Raw genomic sequence first — 20629 nt, forward strand, 5'->3', positions numbered from 1 at the left:
GTTTTAAGTTATTGAGTTTATCCACCAAAATGTTTGTTTTATATGACATAATTTTGCAAAAGTTGTTTTTCAAACAGTAACAACTACTGTGAATGAAATGTCTCACCATTTTTAGTTTCTAAAGGGATAGAAAATGTAATAATGGTGTACTATTAAAAATAATGTTTGAGGCTATACTAAAAAAAATAGTCTAATAATTTTATAGAAAATCATTAAATGCTTTATTTAGCTTCTGCTTTAAATCTTTCAGTATTGTGTAAATTAAAGTAACTTCAAGCAAATTTTGTGTTTCTGATCCAGAAATTTGTTGTAGTTGTCAAGAGATTTTTTGTGGAGTTTTCATAGTGTAAATACTTGAAGTTCATATTGCACATTTGATATTCGGAAACAGAAAGTGGAGCAGAGGAACCTATTGGATCAACAAAAGCAATCTGCTCCATGTGTAACCGAATATTTGCCAGTCCATGGGGCTTACAGCTTCACCAGGCTAAAACACATTCAACAGTGTTGAAACAGGTGGAAAACATGTCAGGTAATTGACTTAAGGAAGTTAATCATCTAAGTGATGCTCTTCACATCTGTGAATGAACAACATTGGAGAGACAGGAAGAACAATAAAACAAAGACTCGCTGAACGCATTGACACAATAAGACTTTTCCATCCTAAAAAAATGAACAATAGCTGAAAATTCTCTTGCAATGGGAGAAAATATTCAATTTCAGAAGTATAAATGTTTAGCCACTGAACAAATGTGGAAACTTAGGAAAGTATAAGAAACTTTTAGGATAAAAATGGAAAATGGGGAATATAGTAGCATATCTGATATTTTGACATTAACTTACATTAGAAGTCAAAAAGTGAGCCAAGATAATAGAAACTGGCAAATATTTATGGAAATGAACTCAACCAATCATGTTTTAATTGACTGGCCATCTCTTTTAGAAAAATCTCAATAAAAATGATTGAAAATCAGTACGTGATCTTGATTCAAGCTAAGATATGACACAAAAATGCGACTTACTTTCAACTGTGGAATTATTATAGCTATCACAACCGATCATATTATTGATTCAAAAGTACAGCTACATCAATAAATGGTGGTGGCTGTTTTTTATTTGGTCTTTAATTTTTAAGTAGTGACAATAGAGCCTGAACTTTAGTAGCTCCTGACCCAGCCCATTTAACTTTTGGGTCACAAAGATGCCTTGAGATTGAAAATACTAAGCATTAATCTTTGAGCATGTTTTGTTTCTAAAGATTAGTTTATAATATTGTAAAAATAACACTGAATTTGTTCTTTTAATTTTACATCTCAATCTCTCCTAGTGGTTCAGCAGTAAGTCTGATGACTTATAATACTAAAAATTGGGATTTATTACCCATGTTGATAAGCCACTGCATAGCTTTGTGTTAACAAGAATCAGTGAAACAAATTATTTTAGCCTTGTAAGATTAATCATAATTATATTTGTCGTTCAACCTCATACTGGTGGCATTTTTTTCGATGGTACCAGGTGACCTGTTAGTATTCTTGTTGTAATACAGTGTAAGTAGATAAACAGTTACCAAATTAAAAGTGAAACATGCACACTTGGTACATAATACTGAACAAGAAGAAATAAGTTTGGTTTAATAGTTTGATCTTGTGCTAATAAATAAATAGGCATTATCACTATTAATTTATTTTATATCTACAAATATGATAGAGTATTAAAAATCGTACTGGATTATTGAAAAGTCCTCTTAAACTTTGAAGATTAAATTGTTAAAGTGAAATTATTTCTCTCTAAATTCAAAACAGAATGACCATGTAAATATGAATACTTAAGTTGCAAATGACAGGATGTTTTTTTTCTGAACTTAATTATATGTCTGTAACAATTACCTCAAAAATCGTTTTATCTGATGCCCTGTAACATGTGAAGAGTAAGTGACTCTACACATTTGTTTTGTAGTGTTCCTTGTAAAATGTGTTCACCTGAAATTTATTTTCTGTTAAGCACAGGTTGTGACCAAAGGCAAAGTAAAGAACAGGGTCATGCCCAGAAAGCTAGATTGGATTATTGTATTACATGTGACAGAAATTTTGTTAGTGTACGAGGCTTACTTCTTCATCAAGCAAAAGCACACAGCTCATCATTGAACCAACTTGTAGGTGAAATGAATAATTAAGAGCAATGTTACCAGATTAATCTGAGAAAAAAAATTCTATGTACTATTATTATAATTTGTAATTATAGCAACATAACAATTCTTGTATACAGAATCCATAGTTCTTTTAATCCAATAACACCTATATTTCCTGTTTTCTATTTTAAAGTTTTATTTATTATTGTTCCAGGTAGAAATAAGCAAACCAAGTTACAATTTCTAGTTCAATTATGCTGCAAAAAGAAACCCTGAATTAAGTTTTTTCTTTTGTCCTGGTGTCAAGGAAGTTGTTTCAATACAGATATGATATTTGATTGTGGTTGGAGCTCTAAGTCTGATTCAACTTGATTGGTGTGTGATAAGAACCTCAGAAAGGATTCTGGTTGATTCTGTTGGTTGCGTGAGGCATGAGGTAATCCTGTTTATATCAAACTTTTGGCCCTAATTTATGCTTGTTTTTTTTTCTATTTTATCATAAAGGCTTCTCTTACTTTGATTTTGTTTGGTGACTAATATTTTATACTTTTGCCACTGGATATTGTGTCCTGTTGTGAGGGGATTTCATTTATTTGGATTTTTCCGGATGGAAGAGTCTTGTTGGGCCAGCATATTCAGTGAGTGTGTCTTTGTTTTATTGAATTTCAAGTCTCTCCACATTTGTAGGGTACACAATGTGCTATATTTTTGTTTTATTGGATCATTAATTCGTTTGTATTTCAACAAAATGTTTTTAAGTGATTTTTCTACATCTGAAGCATGTTATTATGTTAAATTTTTTGCATTATCCTCTGATTTTGTAAATAATACTGTATAAATGGTAGACAGATATTGGTGGGGGAGGAGTGAAATGTTTTTAAAGCTTAGTTTATTAACCTTTTGTTTTTTTTTATATTTCAGTCTTGTGTCTGTAAGCCATCTTTTGACACACTGCATAATGGAAAAAAATTAAATGCATTATAAAGTAAATAAATAATTATTATATTTCATTTAATATATAACTGTGTGCTGGAATTGGTATTACTTGATGTACTTGATAAAGATGTTTTGTGGTATTTTAATTTAACTAATGAAGAGAAAAGTAGTCAAGATCCTAAAGTTATAAAAAATATCCTGTACTGAAGACTGTGAAACTTTATACAATGTGTATATTTTTGGCTAAAAGTGAAAATGAATAACATTAAAACTACACTTGAGTTTACAACAGTTATTCCATTGTGGATTTGGAGTCACAGATTTAACAAATAGCATTTTTAGATCTGTATTTTGTTTCCCACAGTAAACTGTTCCATTCTCTTTCCATCCACTTACAGCATCTGCTTTCCTGTTGTGATATAGACTTTCTTCTTGACAGTCATACTGCCAACTTAACTCTTTACGAATTCTGAAATCAGTGTTATCTCTTATAAAAAGTTTTGTATAAATAGCAGTAATCCTACAATTATAAAAGTTTTGTATAAATAGCAGTAATCCTACAACTTTAGAGACCTTACTTTTGCAGTCTGCCTCTAGTATGAAAAGCAATCTCATGATTGTATTGTCAGCCCTACTTTATTATGTATTCACATAATAAATATAATATCTGTAAACAGATATGATAGTGCTAGTGTATCATCTTATTTCGAATTTAACAGTGCAAATGGTAAGACTAGGTTATAGTAAGATAAATTTTAGCAGGAGATAAATCATCTTCAGCTAATAAAGTTTTATTTTTCTAACAGGGTAGGCAACCTTTGGAATAAGTTGCCTTCAGGTGTGGCGAATGCAGTTAATTTAAGGAAGTTTGTTAAATATTTGAATGATAAGGAGTAGCTTTAAGAGTGTATCTTGTTTGATTTTAAGGATTTAGTTTAATTTGGTTAATATGACAGTAATTTTTTATCGGAACATCACTTGCTGTTCTGTAATGTTATGTTGTTAAAAATTTAATGTGACCTGCATGTAGTAACACCTCATGTTTTTCTTTTAGGTAATGACAAGAAGAATATGTAAATTAAAATTATAGTAGTTCTAATGTGAGAAGTGTCATCTCTTGTAGTAGTAGTTCTAATGTAAAAAGTGTCATCTCTTGTAGTAGTAGTTCTAATGTAAAAAGTGTCATCTCTTGTAGTAGTAGTACTAATGTAAAAAGTGTCATCTCTTGTAGTAGTAGTTCTAATGTAAAAAGTGTCATATCTTGTAGTAGTAGTTCTAATGTAAGAAATGTCACCTCTTGTAGTAGTAGTTCTAATGTAAGAAATGTCACCTCTTGTAGTAGTAGTTCTAATGTAAAAAGTGTCATCTTTTGTAGTAGTAGTTCTAATGTATGAAGTGTCATCTCTTGTAGTAGTAGTTTTAATGTATGAAGTGTCATCTCTTGTAGTACTGATTCTAATATATGAAGTGTCATCTCTTGTAGTACTGATTCTAATATATGAAGTGTCATCTCTTGTAGTACTGATTCTAATATATGAAGTGTCATCTCTTGTAATTATATTTTTTTTCTGCTGCTGCTGCTTACTGTTTATATTTCAAAACATTGCCTTGATTACAAGCAATCAAGAGACAATGTATTGTCAGTAAATTAACAATAAATACATTGTTATAATGTGTATTTTAATTCATTTGTATAAACATGTAGGTTATGATGTAATTATTTTGCATAGTTTTTTTTATTAATGTTTATTACATTTAACTCTGAGTTTTAATATAACAAAGTGGTAGATTAAAATTGTTATTAGATGTGGACCTACTAATGTTTTTATTATAATTTAAATGAAAGAATAAACAATAAAAAAAATGAAAAACCACAACACGATAGCTAAGAAATTGCAAAAGTTAGTAAAGAAGTCATTCAGTTGACATATTTGTTTATGAAGTTTCAAGCTCTGAACCAAGCTTTGCTGTAACACAAGACCCTAATAGGCTTCAGAACAAGCAGAGATGCAACACAACTTTCAGCAGGATACCTGACACTGGTAAGATGGTTTCTAATCAAGGGGAGAGAATTCTGCAACAATTAACAGATCAGAGGGTTTCTGCTCAAGCTTCTGTGGATCAGTCAGTGGTTTCCTGTCTGGATTCTTCCATCAGTCAACTTCCTGATGACTGGGTGTCCAGTAATCACCAAACTTCTGGACATTTAAATGAGGGAGGAATAACTAGTAATGTGGAGGATGTCAGTATAAAAGTTGAAGTTGATTCAGTTTCCATGTTTGAAGAGATTCCAGGAGGTGGGGAAGGCTCAAGTGAGTGGCAGAAGGATCCAGATAAAAGGATGATGGATGAAGCAGGTAGGATATTTTGTATATTATTTATGACAAGAAGATTTGATTTGTTTTTCTATGTTATATTTGAATACGTGTGGCATAAAAACAGTTAGGGATGCTTGCATTTAGAGGCATTGCTAGGTGCTTAAAATATTTGATGTTCTGATTCATGAGTGTGGGGATTTTAAGTGTTTCAGTATTATGTCAGTTGTGGCTTTTTATTTTTATTTTTCAAGGCACCAGTTGTGGATTTAGAGTACTAACAAATAGAATTGGGGTTTTTGTTCCATATGTCACTACCTAGTAATACTTGTGCTAGTACTTGTTTATTTAAGTGTCATGAACCAGGAAATAATTTAAAGACATTTTGGAATGTGACATTAAGATATTGAATAATTAAAGATAATTAAAAAAAATTATCACAGATTAATTTTTATAGTGAGCCACACAATGGATGCTTTTTCTCTTTGATTTTAGATGAAATCTTAATAGTAAGTGGAAATAAGACTAGTACAAATTAAAAATGCAATGTGGCACTAAAAGCTGAGAGTCAAAACAAGTTTATTTTTAAGTCTTTGTTTTGTGAATGTTTGATCTTTTCCTTATTATCATATAACAAAACCTCTGTAAGTAGCCAAGTGAATATATTGTATGATCAGATTAATTTTCATTAATTTTTTTGCAAGTGAAATCACTCTTTTAATCTTCTTTAAAATAGCTAGAAGTTCAGAAATGGAACAAAACAGTCCATTGAAAACCTGTGAAATCTGTTCTAAGAGCTTCCAGAACTTTAGAGGTGTTCTCACACACAAGTTAAGAGTACACCAGACCATAAGCCTCTCTCAACATTTGCTAGGTAGTTTTCCATTATATATGTCCTTTAAATCACTTTGTGATATAATATTTTCAGAAAAGTTACAAGTAAAATTTCTTTATTCCCCTTCAACAGCTGCTCAAATAGTTTATTGTTTACAGGATATCACTTAGCACTAATTATATTTCATATCCTCTGCAGTGTTTCCCTGTATTATTTCTAGTGTATTATTTGGAGCTTTACATTATTTCATGAATAGTTTATCTAGTTTTTATCAAAGTTTAAATTTTCTTCTCTTTTTTTTTTTTTTTTTTCATCACTATGTGGTGTTCAGAAAATTAGATGGAAGTATATTTGAAAGGGAAATGAAATAGCTACTAGCATGAGTTATATCATGTTCTAGCCAATGAGAAAATTCATAAAAGTTAAAAAAAAGATAATTAGATTGAACATAACTGTCCAAACTGTGGCTGTTTTATTATGATTCAGTTTTTGAAGACTGAATACAAAGAAGAAAGTAATAATTTACTCCAAGATGGCTGCTATGGGTACTAAAACTTATTAAAATAAAGTAGAGAACAATGTTTCGGCCTTCTCAGAAGATGACCTAAGAAGGTCGAAACATTTTTCCCTACTTTATTTTAATAAAAGTTTTAACACCCATACAAGCTATCTTAAGGATACATTTTTAATTCAAGTTGGTTTCTCGTCATCACAAAATTAAACTAGTGTAAATTCTCTTGACATTAAACCAAGGAAATTCAAGCTCTGGTTAAGACATTTTATTTATATTATTTTTTTAGAATATGTTTAAGTTTTCACAGATTCTAAACTTAAAATTTTTAGTTGTAGAAATAATGATAATTTATTTTCAGGTCATAATTCTAAAATATCTAAAACAAAGAAAGTGAGACGCTGTATATTTTGTGGAAAGGGAGGTTTTAGTTCAGGACGTACTGCAAAAATGCACATGTTATTCTGTAAAAAGAAAAACTTACCTGAACCCAACAACAGAAGTATCATGCAAGAGCCTGTGATTAGTGAATCTAATGAATTACACAGTGATGGTAGCAAAGGTACAGTAGTTAGTTTCTCTGATTTTTATTGAATCTCTAAAGTTCCCAAAATTTTATAGGTTTTTAATGTTGATTTTTACATGATTATTTCAAGAGGAACTTGTTCTTCATGTGTCATGTTAATAGTTAGCAACTGTTATTTTCATTTAGCACACAAATGTCAAAGCACTACATAACTACAAACTGAATGTTGCTCTAAACATTTCAAAAACAATGTCTCATAAGACTTTATGCTAAACATTTAGTCATTTTAATTGAGGATGTTTACAATTTTTATCCAAATTGTTTTCATCTTGTTTTTAGTTTATTTAAGTTATTACAATTTTGTTAAAATAACTTTACCTGGATCTTAAAAAAATGAGATAGTTTTGTAAAAAAAACAACAAAAAAACTTGTATTTTTCGTTATTGATGTTTATGAACAGAGAACATTTGTAGAAAATTCTGGGTTTCTCTAAAGTTCTAGATGCTTCTGTCCAAAGTAAGCTTTGATTTTTTTTTTCTGTTTGAATTTTCAATAGTAGTATTAATTTACTAACTAATATGTACATATTTTTCATTATTCTAGTGTATTCTTCTTACCTGACTTGCTTGATGTATCTAGTAAATAGTTTTTAATATTTGTGTAAACATTAGAACCAGTGTTGGAGCAAACCAATAAAAGTAGGATAGACTGTGACATCTGTGACAAACAGTTTAAGAACTTTAGAGGACTGAATATTCATAAGGCAAGATGTCATGGATCCTCTGTTTTAATACAGACTGCAGGTAATTTATTTTAAATTTTAGTAAATAAAGAAATCTTAGTTTATATTATATTAATTCTAGATGACACTAGAATAACTCCCACAGTTCAGCCATGTTTGTGACCTGAATCTATATAGTATCCATCTTATATGTTTTGTGTACCTTCATGAAATTTTGCAAGCTTTCAGTCCACATTATAAGTCTTTTATAAACAAAAACCATAATTTTTAATGAAATATTTTTGCTAAAATTTTCCTGTGAATATATGGAGTCAAAGTGGTAATATGCTTTGAGTGCAAAATAATTTCATGTTAAAAGTAATAATACTTTTCTTCATCTGCAAATTTCGTATTTCACTAGAGTAATCTCAAAAATCTAAATACATTTCCAATATTTTTAAGTAAAATATGTCAAATTACTGTTATCTTATTTACCCTGATTCTACACAGGATCAGTCACTTTGATTATCTTTGTAATGACCATAGAAAAATATGAATCTTTTTTTATTATTTTTTTTTCTAGAATGACTTCAAATTCTAACAGGAAATTACATTTGTTTATCTTAAATCATTAAACCTTATTAGGTCCAGCTATAAAATTTACTCATAGCTAATGTTGCTCTTGTCATATTTCTTACAAAAGTAAAATTAGTGGATGAAACTGTTTTAGATTTAACAAAAACTTTCCTAAACAATTATTGTTTCAAAAGAAATAAAATATTTAAGTTTTATTTTTCTGCCATTTTTAATAATAAATGCATTATTTAATGTAATTATTTGCACTCGGACTCAAACATTTCCCTGAAAGGTGATTTTTATAGAAAGTACTATTTATTATCTTACAGTTTTCACATTTTATTTGCATAATCTCTAGAACCTCCTAAATGAATATCAACATTTTTTAAGGTAAATGTTTATATTTTATTTTCTCTACTTTTCTCTGCAACTTCTTTTCTTAATGTACATAATTTTATTTCTTTATTGTTTCGCTTGTAGTTTATTTTTAATTTTTCTTGTGTAGCTTTATGCTTAATTCCAAACAAACAAACTCTACTAAATCACTACTTCTACCCATTATAATTAACATATTCAGCAATGAAATGTTTAAAATTAAGAAATGAAAACATTTACTTACCTATTTAGCTCTTCATGTTCTGCAACTTCTTTTTTCAGATAACATAAAAATTCAAATTATAATGAATATTATAATGTTAATTTCATTAACATGTATTGTTAGTAAGATGGTTTAATTAACTTTTGAATATAGAACAGTACCATACATGCAAAGGAATTTTAAAACAGTGCCAGAGGCCATAGATTTAAAACTCATAATAGCAGACATCCATTTCCACATAACTTTTATTGTTTTATTCCCCTTTGAACCATGTCTGACTAATAATCCCATGATACAAGTTGTAAATCACTTGACAAACATAGCTCACATTACTTTATTGAATTTCGTAATGCATGCATGCTGCTTATGAGCAGACCCAGTGAAAAATGTTTTTTCTTTATCTTACCTAATATATTCTAGTACATTTCTATTCCTACATTTTAATTACTTTCATAGTAATAAATAAAGAATAAACATGAAAAACAAAAAATAAAGTATTTATCCAATTCTCTTTTTTTGTTGTTGTCAACTGTCAATGAAACATAGTCCTACTTTTTTGTACTCATGGTACTACTACACTAAGTAATTCATTGTTTAATTAAAGAACATGTAAAAAAGCAGTTATTGTCCAATAACAATCATAATTTTCCTGACTTTTTAAGTCTGCAATAAGAGCCAAAAAATTTAGCATAGCTCATTGATGTGGTTTACTGTGAGAATAAAGTTTAAACTGGAAGCAAAGTAGACAATTCCCTGTACATAGAAAATATAGTATAAAACATCATATGATAGATTTAAAACTTTGACTTTCTATTATATATAAATAATATAGTATTGAACATCAGAGAGAACGTTTGTCAGTTTTTGAAAAAGATGTTACAGGTGGGTGTGGAAAGTGGGTCTGATTTTCTAGTTTATGACTTCATACACAAATACTGTTGAAGGCTATAAAAACTATGATTTGCCTGAGTAATATCTACATTATAATGAGTAATTTATGTTAAATTTCACACTTCTTGGAGAGGTGCTAAATTAATTAGAGGGCAGGGAAGACCAAGAGAGCAAATTCACATTTCTCATACTAGAGGAGGAGATGATTTTTTAAGTATTTCTTTTTTGAAATTAAGAACTTAAAACTTATATTAAAATTTGGTTTATTAACTATGTTTTCTGTTAAGTTCGTTTGTGTACCATGATATTAAAGTGGTTTAATTAAATTTTGAATGTAACTCTAAGAGGTTGTAACATGCATTTTGACCTGCCTGTGGCAAAAAGGTTAAAGTAGATAAAAATAAGCCTCTTAATTGACTAGACTTGCATCTCATCATAAAGTACTAAAACATGAAGTTTTTTAATAAAAACACTGTTTATAAGAAGTTATTTTTTTCATCTTATTAAAATCATTATTCTTTATAAATTGGAAGAAATTTAACAAAATAAATTACAAGCTGTTTTCTCTAAACATCTTGGTTATTTCATGATCACAAGGATTCATTTTGGTGACTTGTTTTACTATAGGTGGTTGAACAGTGAAAGCAGCTAACAACATGTTGTTTTTTATGGTTGAAAGGTATCATTTTTTTTAATGTGGATTGTACAATGGTTCTAAAGTTTTCAATGGTTTTATGTAATTCACTAAGGTTTGGGACATATAAGTTAAAGACAACAAACTTTTCACAAACGTTAATTTTGAAAAGCAGTCATCAAAAGAGTAAATTCTGTTACAAGTAGCATGAGTTTTATAAAATTATCTGATCATATTTCTCTTTATTATATTTGTATACAAAGCTGTTTGGTTTTGTTTTTATGAATGATATAAATACTCATTACAACATGACTACTATTAAAAAAAAAAAAAAAGAGAGAGAGAGATAAATCACATATTTGATTTCTCTTCTTTTAACAGACCTTGATTCCCAAGAAAATTCTTATCAAGAAAAAGCACCTCAGGGTTTGGATGACCAGGTTGAACTTTCAGTGCAACATTGCACAGTACCAACTACCAAATCTTCTGCAAGCTGCTCTGAATATAATCTTTCATCATCAGAAGTGCCTGCCTCACATGAAGAGACATTTGGTAATAATGAGGAGTCTGTTGAGAATATTTCAGAAAGAGATCCAACTAATGACATGCTGGGAATTATCGTGGAAAATGAAGTTGATTCATTTCCGGCTTTTGATGGTGAACTATCACTAGTTGGCAAGACTCTTTGTTTATGGCAGAATGATTTAAATGAAGAAATCATTGGTGAAACAGGTGAGATGCAATTTGGATCAAAAAAGCATTAGAGAAATGGGTGAGATGTGATTTAAATGAACAGATCTTTGGTGAAACAGGTGAAATGTGATTTGAATGAAGAAATCATTAGTTAAATAGGTGATTAAGGCATTCAACTCATAATCTGAAGGTCATGGGTTTGACCCCTTGTCACACCAAACATGCTTGCCCTTCAGCTGTGGAAGCATTATAATGTGATAGTCAATCCCACTATTCGTTGGTAAAATAGTTGCCTTCCCTTTATTCTTACACTGCTAAATTAGGGATGGCTAGTGCAAATAGCCCCCACGTAGCTTTTCATGAAATTCAAAACAAACACCAGCAAAACAGGTGAGATATCATTTAAGTGAAGAAATCATCAATGAAACAAGTAAAATGAAACAGGTGAGATGGGATTTGAATGATGAGATTGTCAGTGAAACTGGTGAGATATAATTTAAATTAAAAGATCTTCAGTGAAACAGGTGATTTGATTGGGATTTAGAGATTATAATTGAAATAGATGAAATGTGGTTTGAATGAATAAGTTATTAGTGAAAAAGGTGAGATGTGATTTGAATAAAGAAGTCATTAATGAAAGGGAAAAGTTTGTATGTAGAACTCAATAGTAAAACAGGAAAAAAACATTTTTTGATGTGTTTTTAAATTAAACGTCTTTTAAACTCAGATTTATGCAAATAAGTACAATCTCAAAGATTGAACTTAGAAGTTTAAACAACTAAAGCAATCCAAAACTTTAGTTATGAAAAAAATGGTCCATAGCTCCAATATGAAATATTAGTTTATGTTGATGGATCAATCAACTAAAACATGATTTGGAACTATTGTAATATCTTTAAAGTTTTATGTATTTTACAAATTATAAACATTCATAATTTAAAAGATGTACATAATTTTCTTTCTTATTTTTCATTTATTTATATTATTGTATGTATTTATTTATTTTCAATAATCCACCCAAAAATGTTCTATTCGTATACCAGATTTTGTCTCCATACAAAATGATTATTGGTTTTAAAATACTTTATATCTGGTCTGTTGTGCACTTACATACAATGTAATTTATCAAGAAATATGCAACAGTGTGTAGGATTTGTAATGTCTACATGATCTATTATTCCTTATTACTAGACAGTAGTATAATATGTTTTCCTTGCAGTCAAAAATGTTTCAAAATGTATTTATTGTTCTTCCAGTTGCTGAGGGGGAAGAAATACCTCATTGCTCTAAAGATGATAATGAAGAATTCCAAAGATCTTTCAATGTTACATACCCTGGTGATAACCTTATTGTCCAAAATGTGTATAGTGAGAGACAGCTTGATCACAGTAGTTAAGCTTTCTTAGATTAAACTCTGAATCCATAGTTGTCTAGTTACCTTAAAGAACAAAATGTGGAAATGGCCAGTGAACAGTCTACTAGAACAGCCTGAACTTTGAATAATCTTGGAGAAGAGAATATTGGGTTAAACAATGATAACCAACTTAATGGAACTACTATCTTCCAGCACAAGTTTGAGCAGCTCAGTCTTCTTACAGAACAGAGTTCATCTGAGCGATAAGCAACAGTTTAATTAAGAATCTCTCTCCTGTAGTCATGTGACAAGTACTGGTCTGGCTGTAATTGATTCTCTCCAGACTTGTAGGGCTCTAATGATTAAACACAGCAGCAAATGAACAGGATGTTTAAGTTATATAAAATATCAATTTTTATTGTATAATGTACATAACTATTGAAAATGGAGAGATCTGTTTATGTCGTAATGTTTTATTGAGCATGCCTTTTGCATGCAACAAGGCAGTATCTTTACTTATAGTCAGTGGTTATGTTGTATTTCTAAGCAAAATGACAAAGAATCTTTTGGTCCACTATTAACTCCTAAAGTATCAGTTTGACATTACCTGTTACACATGTAGGGTAGTTTTATCTGTTCTAACTACAGAAGGAACCAAGTACATTGCAATTTTTGCTGTCCTAAATACTTTCTTTGTGAATTTAAAATGCTTTAATGTACCTTTAGAAGATAATGAAAAAAAAAGATTGACTCTTCACTTTCACAACTGACTTAATTGAAACACAACACATACAATATCTCATAAAAAAATATAATGGTTTAATGTTTTCTTAAGAATATACTCTACTGAGTTGTTGTTTTTTTATTATTTTATTTTTGTTGTTGTTTTTGTGCAACTTTGTGTCATTTTATGGTGCTTATACTCTTATAAGCATTATTTTATTACATTTTTCTTTAATGAACATTGCCAAAATATGTAAGGGAACAATACTTTTATTTCTTACAGCATCATTCTTCAATTAAACAGGTGTTTTTAATGTATTAGTTAAGGCAAATGGAATCTTTAGTTTGTCAATTTGTGTTTGACTACTATTATTTTTATAGTTTTGTGCAAACACAAATAATTCATTTAAATTCAATACTTGTAAGTTTAGCAGTATTAAGTAACCATAAACTTAATAGCTCAAAGAAATCTTGTTAGTTGTCTTGCATAACTACACATAACATTATATTGTTCATGATGTGCTAAAAACATGTAGGTTCAAGACGTCTTGATAAAACTGAAATAAAAACCCTTATAACTCAAGAAGAAAGGTCCACCTTTCGAAAGTGCTCTTGTTATAAGGGTTTCTATTTCAGTTTTAACATTATATTGTGATATCAATAGCAAGTTGAGTTCATTCTTTGAATTCTCAAAACATTTTAAACCTCTGGTTGATTCCATTTTCTGGTATAGAAATTTACAAAATCTTTCAAGGCTGTACTTTACAACATATCATAGTGACATAGTTTGCTGATATATATCTTCCGAGTCTTCTTATATCTGTAAGTAGAGTGCCACATGATGACCAATTTTGTAACTGATGACCTTAATGTGGATTTAAATGTTTAATAACAAGATTGTGTTATTTTGATGAAAGTTTTAAGACTAAGGTGTATTTTTAAATGGATTGATTTTCTTGTATTGTTTCACATTGTGTTGTTTGCATTTTTATTGTGTTTTTCACTTCTGGATGATGAGATATAAGATGGTATTATCTCCAGAAAGTAGAAAAGGGTCATTCATTTGTTTAAAAGGTTTTATGAAAATTTTGATTAATAAGATACAAGGCTTAATGACATGTCCTGGTGTATACTGTGGTCATTTTAACATAGACTTATAATATGCACTGTTTGTCCAAGAATTCACATTTGCAACTTTGTCATCAGTGTAGATTTAAACACTTCATTCTTTTGTTGTGTTTTTTAAAGGCTGACATAAGCTGTTTTGAAGTCAGTTTCCAACAGAAATGTCTTCAGTGTTTTGTTGTTATTACTGTGAAAACAAAGACAAGTATAGAAATGCCAGTCTTTCTCAAATTAGTGGGCTATTTTGTAAACTATTAATGTAAAATACAGTTTTCCAGTCTAAGGCATAATATACTAACTGGGGGTTTTGCTTTAATAATTTTTTTGTGTGAAGAGAAATACATGTACAGAATTTTTTAGAGTAACCTTGGGAGAGAACACTCCCAAATAAGTAATATGTTTGTTACCAAGATATCATGAAATATTTATAGGGATAATGTATGCCAGTAACCATTACAATTTATCAAGTAAACCTGGTTATTCCTTCGTCATGTTGATATCTGCATATGTAAATGAATGTACACAAGCTGCTTGGAGTGAACGGGTTATGGAAAGAAGTGACATTAGGAGTAATGGAGGTTGGCACTTTACAAGAGTTTAATGGGTAAACTGATTGTTTCTTGAAATGTAAATGGTGGGTTTGAAGTTTTACTTTTCTTAGAAGTAGGTAAACAAGGACATAGTTGTGTTATAAGACAGTCACACCCTTCAATTTGATCAGACAAGAAATGTCCAGTTGTTTATAGTGGGTGCTGTTAATTAGTTGCCTCTCCCCTAGTCTGTCAGTTCCAAATCATGGACAGTCTTGTGAATATTGTAGCTCTAAAATAAAAATTTTGAAACAAACCTACTAGCTGTCTCTATGACCTAAGTAGTAAATGTAAATATGTTCAGCTAACCCTAACCATTTAAAAATGGCAAACAAGTCATTTACAATAAATACAAATATCTTTAAGGACTATCACAGTAAAGGTCATGAAATTTAACAGTCCACTAATACTCCAGGTTAAGTAGGAAATGCAATAAAACTCAAAATTTAATATTAGGCATCTGTTTTATTCCTCAATTTTCAATATATTTGTGTATTTGATTTGTTACTTTTTTCATTATGAATCAGTAATACCAACTTCTCAAACTCAGTATGCTCAAACTGTTTATTTCTGAAAGCACAATAAGAAGTAATTTAACAACCAAGCAGAAAATTGTTTCCTTCCTCTGCATAGGGATGTCAGTACACTACAAAGTTTATTTTGAAGATTGTACAATCATAGTATACCCAGAGGCATTTGCAATAGAGCTCATGTTCCAATTCTATTTGATAGGGTCCTGAATCTCCAATTGTTGTATTAAAGAATCATAATAGAAAACCATGATGAATACTATACTGAAAATTCCCAAACCTATGTTTCTGAGCCCCAAATCTTTTTAGCATCTAGTGATGGTTTTGATTGTACCCATCAACAGATACTTATAAGTTATGTTTAGAATATTTAATCTTATAATTATTCATTAAATAAATAAACATTTTAACAGTTTTTATGTTAATATCACACTTTGTTTTTAATATATACAACCAACTGAAGACCTTAACTGTGTAAGCAAAAATACTTTTATTGAATTTTAATATCTAATTTTACTTTACAACAACAAAAATTAGTAAGAACTGTTATTTTTTTTATGATTATTATACATTGCCTTTCTATTTTTTAAGATTCAGCTGCAATAATATCTTTAATTTTCTTATGGGCATGGTGGTTTACTTGATATGTACCAAAGACTTCAAACAATAAAGAATGATTTATTTAACAATTTGAAATTTGTTGTAACTTTTACTTTTTAATATCTTTGGCAGAACAATCTTAGATTTTTTAAAGTTAATTGTTAAAAGTAAGCATATAACAAAAATATTCATGTTAAGTGTACATTTTGTTTCATAAGAAAAGTTCTGTGTGAATGATGAAGGGAAACAGTCACAATTTCAGCTGGGTAAAAAAATTCTTGTTTAAACTAATTAAAGTAATAAAACAAAAAGTATTTTATATCTATTATTAACTGATAAAACATGACATCACTGTGTAGAAATCACAAATTATGTGTGATGGCATCACACGTACTGGTATGAAAAATATTGAAATTTTAAAAACATTTTAATAATAAATAATGGTTTGTTTGAATAATATTTAAGTTATTTTATCACCATCACTTCAACAATATTATGTTTTATTTTTTCAATACATAGTTAATTAACAGTCATTGTATATTAAATTTATATATTCTAGGTGTGCAGAAAAAATACATCTATAATTATGTTTTCACTAAATTTCCTATATACATATATGCTGTTCACTGGATAAAAATTGAAGTGATGCTAGATTTTATATAGTTTTTGTGAATGTGTGTGTTTGTATTGTAACCTTGTTTTCCTGAATTCATGTGACTAGCCCTGGGCTAGTGATCTATTATAGTCAGTATGCATAATAAGCTAGTAGGTTAAATATAGAACTGTAATATTTCAGTTACTTTGCAAAATTTATCAAAAACTTTCTTGGTAAGTGACCTTTAAGAAGTCTTTGTACAAATGATCAGTTGGATTATGGTTGATAGAAAAACCTTTATCAAACCCAACACATGTTAAGGTTGAATAATGCTTTATTCTTACACTAAACCACGGAGTACCTATAAAATTTGGTATTCAAATATAAGAAAATCAGAGTTTCAAAAGAATAGAAATCTAATCTTTCATTTAAAACAATAAAAAGTATAAGAATTAATAGACTTTAGAAAATATATTTTTTTAAAGTTTCTAACATAAAAGATGATACATTACAGTTATAAGAAAAGTACATAAATTAATGTTCAAAATATATTTGGAAAGATGTTTGTTAGTTTGACAGATTTTATAGATAGTGTAAATAATAAAGAAATGTATATATCATAAATCATTATGGTACAATTCAAATATCAAATTAATAAGAAATCTTAAACTATATTTTCAGATGAAAAACAATGTATTTTATAAATTATATTATTTCAAACAAGCCTTTTTCCATACATTCTTTAAATTTATAGACATTTTAAAGTTTTATGTTTATACCATTAAGGTTGGGAATTACAAATTAAATTAGATCATCCTTTAATACCAAAAACAATAAAGTCATTTTGAATGAAAATAAAGGATACAAATTTCTTTTAGAAGCTAAACCCATGAAAAAATAGAAAAATGTTTTATTTAAAAATAAACTTATTCAAAATATTGAACAGTTATATAAATCATCTTTTATAATTACAAATATTTAAAACTTAGATGGTTTACAGTAAAAATTGTATATGAAATCTGAACTCGAAAAGCTTTCCAAACAAAATAGAGATTCAACAATGTAATAACTTTTTTTTTTATAAGAAAAAAGAAAACTCAGATCATGTTATAGTCATGAAGAGATATAAACCTCTTGTATTTAATTAATGTGGTACACAGACATAGCAATGAATTTTCTATCTTCTTATTTAAATGTAGAATTTTTTCAAAATATTTTGCTTATTACGTACAGAAAGTTGTAAAGATGACTTCATTCTAATTGGCTTTTTCCTTTTTTCAGCTGTGGAGGTAATACCTGGTCTGCTCTCAGTATTTATTACTGTAACACCGTACGTTGTACAAGAACATAGAAGATGGGAGTGTCCTTCAATGGTGGGCCAGATATTTCAAGGTTGCAACTCTCCTTTGTTGAATGAGTATAGCCAGACATATGGCCAGCACTAGTCAGTATGTATAGGTCTAACAATTTAAGGTTAAAAAAATAATGCAAGTAGAGTCTTGAGCGAGTTGTTCAACAGGAAAACATGTTGAGGGATAAAAGCCAGTTCATAACTTCATAGATCACTTGAATTTTGACTTTCCACTATCCATAATATACATTTGCACTGTGTGTTTATGTCTTGGCAATAAATAAATTGTTTTCATTTTGTAACACAAATCATCTCTAGTTAGTATATTTTTTTGCTTAAGCTCAATCTGTTTAGTTAAATCCTGCCATTCCTCCTGTTATGAAATGGACCTACTTAATACTCTTTCAGAAAATTAGCCTTATATGAGAATATCAAGGAAAGTCAATATCTCATATTTTCATTAGCTAAAAACAGTTTAGTACTAAATCATTAAATTATTGTGTCTGAAGTGGAAGCTGTATAACACAAACCATTACTGTCTCATACTGAATGCTGCATTGTATACATAAAAAAGTCAAATAAGAAAATCACTAGTAATACAATTAAATAAATGGTTATATACAATGTTTCAAATGGAAAACTACACTACAATAAAAAACGTAACTCATGATAAATTCATAAACAAATATTTTGATAAGTTTTTTTCTTATCCCAGCCTTTTCCTTGTGCTATTTATCTTGAATAATAAAAACTTGCATTTGTTTTAAATAATTAACTAAAGACCTTCTATTTATGTATTCATTCACACAGAAATAATAAATTCTGCTCTCTTATGTTGTATTATGTGTTTCTTAAAAGAAATACCCAATACCGTGAAAAAAAACTTTCTACAATTCTCTAACACTGTCTTATGCTCAACAAAGCCTGTTAAGTGGTTCCAACAAAGTAACTTTAGAGGAGTCTCACATCTGAAATAAACTGCTACAACCATATTACTATTCAGGAATAATACCATGTGTATCACATTACACATTACCATGTGTAAATTACCAATAGTACAGCCACAATATAAAATTTACAAACATACAAAATAAGACGTTAACATCACTATTGGAACTGTTCAATAAACATCAAAATAATAAATCTGTAAAAGCCAAAGGGTAAATGCAATAAGATTTAAGCAAGTTTGGTAATATTAACTTAGTAAAGGAAATTATAGAAAAGTTGAATATAATGATTAAAGTAATGAGCAAAATTAAATGTTATATAACTACCATTATAACAGACACAGAACTGTTACATAGCTTGTATTAGCTATATACTGTGTAATAAAGAATAAACCAATAGTGTTTAGTATTACCTTAAACAGTTCTGAAAGAACTAAAACATAGACATGAAAGCTTTGAAAAGGTCAGGATATTCTTTAAAACTTTTAAACCTATAATTTGTTCCAAGAATAACATTGACAGTAATTTTGTTTACTTTTTCATAAGATTAAATCTGATTAAATAAACATCAAACAAAAAAAAATAAAATGGAGGTTGACTGGAATTATTTTAGGGTATCAACTGATAGTCTGTTAGCAACCATGATGTTACTTATGTGACATCTATGTTTCTCATTTTTGATTGGTCAGTATCACACTGTCCAATCCATTTATTTCTCAGCACAGACACAGTTCTCATGGAATTCAAAATTACATTGAAGTTAATTTACCTGAAATTGCAACACAGGCCAGGTAGTTCTTACTCTGTTGTATTTATAGCTAAAAACTACATAGAACTGTCCCACTTTAGTAATCAACACTACATAAAATTGTCCCAATTTATTGCTCAACACCACATAGGATTGTCCCAGTATATAGCTCAACACTACATAGAATTATCCCGATTACAGCTTAACACCATATAGAATTACCTCAGTTTATTGCTCAATCACCACATAGGATTGTCCCAGTATATAGCTCAACACTACATAGAATTATCCCGATTACAGCTTAACACCATATAGAATTATTCCAGTTTATTGCTCAATACTACATATGATTGTCCCAGTTTATAGTTCAATACAAGATAAAAACTTCATAAATAAACATTAATTTCTTATATTTCAGTCACAGAACTAATATAAATATTTAAAGTGAATAACCTTAATCTGGATACTGCTCTAGTTCAGTCCACATTTACAAAGTACTTATGTAATTTGCTGTCATACACAATTTATTAAGTGATCTTGGAGTTTTTCAGTTGTAATATAAAAACATGACAACTAGAATTTGTCGGTTATGATGTAACAAATTTTTCAGGAAGTCATAAGAGGTGATATTTATCAGCCATGGTATAACAAGTAACTTTGGTAGTATATTCATGTGTAACTCTAAAACCACACAAGTGACAT

The 20629-nt window shown here is 29.1% G+C and overlaps 1 protein-coding gene across 3 annotated transcripts in view; it reads left to right on the forward strand.

The window, feature by feature from the left end:
* Positions 1-16382, forward strand: part of LOC143239028 (uncharacterized) — a 47444-nt gene extending 31062 nt beyond the window's left edge. For all 3 annotated transcript variants that reach the window (XM_076479761.1, XM_076479762.1, XM_076479763.1), the window contains exons 11-17: positions 392-532; positions 5008-5421; positions 6116-6253; positions 7087-7287; positions 7923-8054; positions 11053-11403; positions 12621-16382. In XM_076479761.1, the coding sequence (XP_076335876.1) occupies positions 392-532; positions 5008-5421; positions 6116-6253; positions 7087-7287; positions 7923-8054; positions 11053-11403; positions 12621-12760 (1517 nt within the window). In that variant the 3' untranslated portion in view covers positions 12761-16382. The remainder of the gene's footprint in view (positions 1-391; positions 533-5007; positions 5422-6115; positions 6254-7086; positions 7288-7922; positions 8055-11052; positions 11404-12620) is intronic.
* Positions 16383-20629: the final 4247 nt, after the last annotated feature.

This window comes from Tachypleus tridentatus, chromosome 13, assembly GCF_004210375.1.
Source record: "Tachypleus tridentatus isolate NWPU-2018 chromosome 13, ASM421037v1, whole genome shotgun sequence".
NCBI lineage: Eukaryota > Metazoa > Arthropoda > Merostomata > Xiphosura > Limulidae > Tachypleus > Tachypleus tridentatus.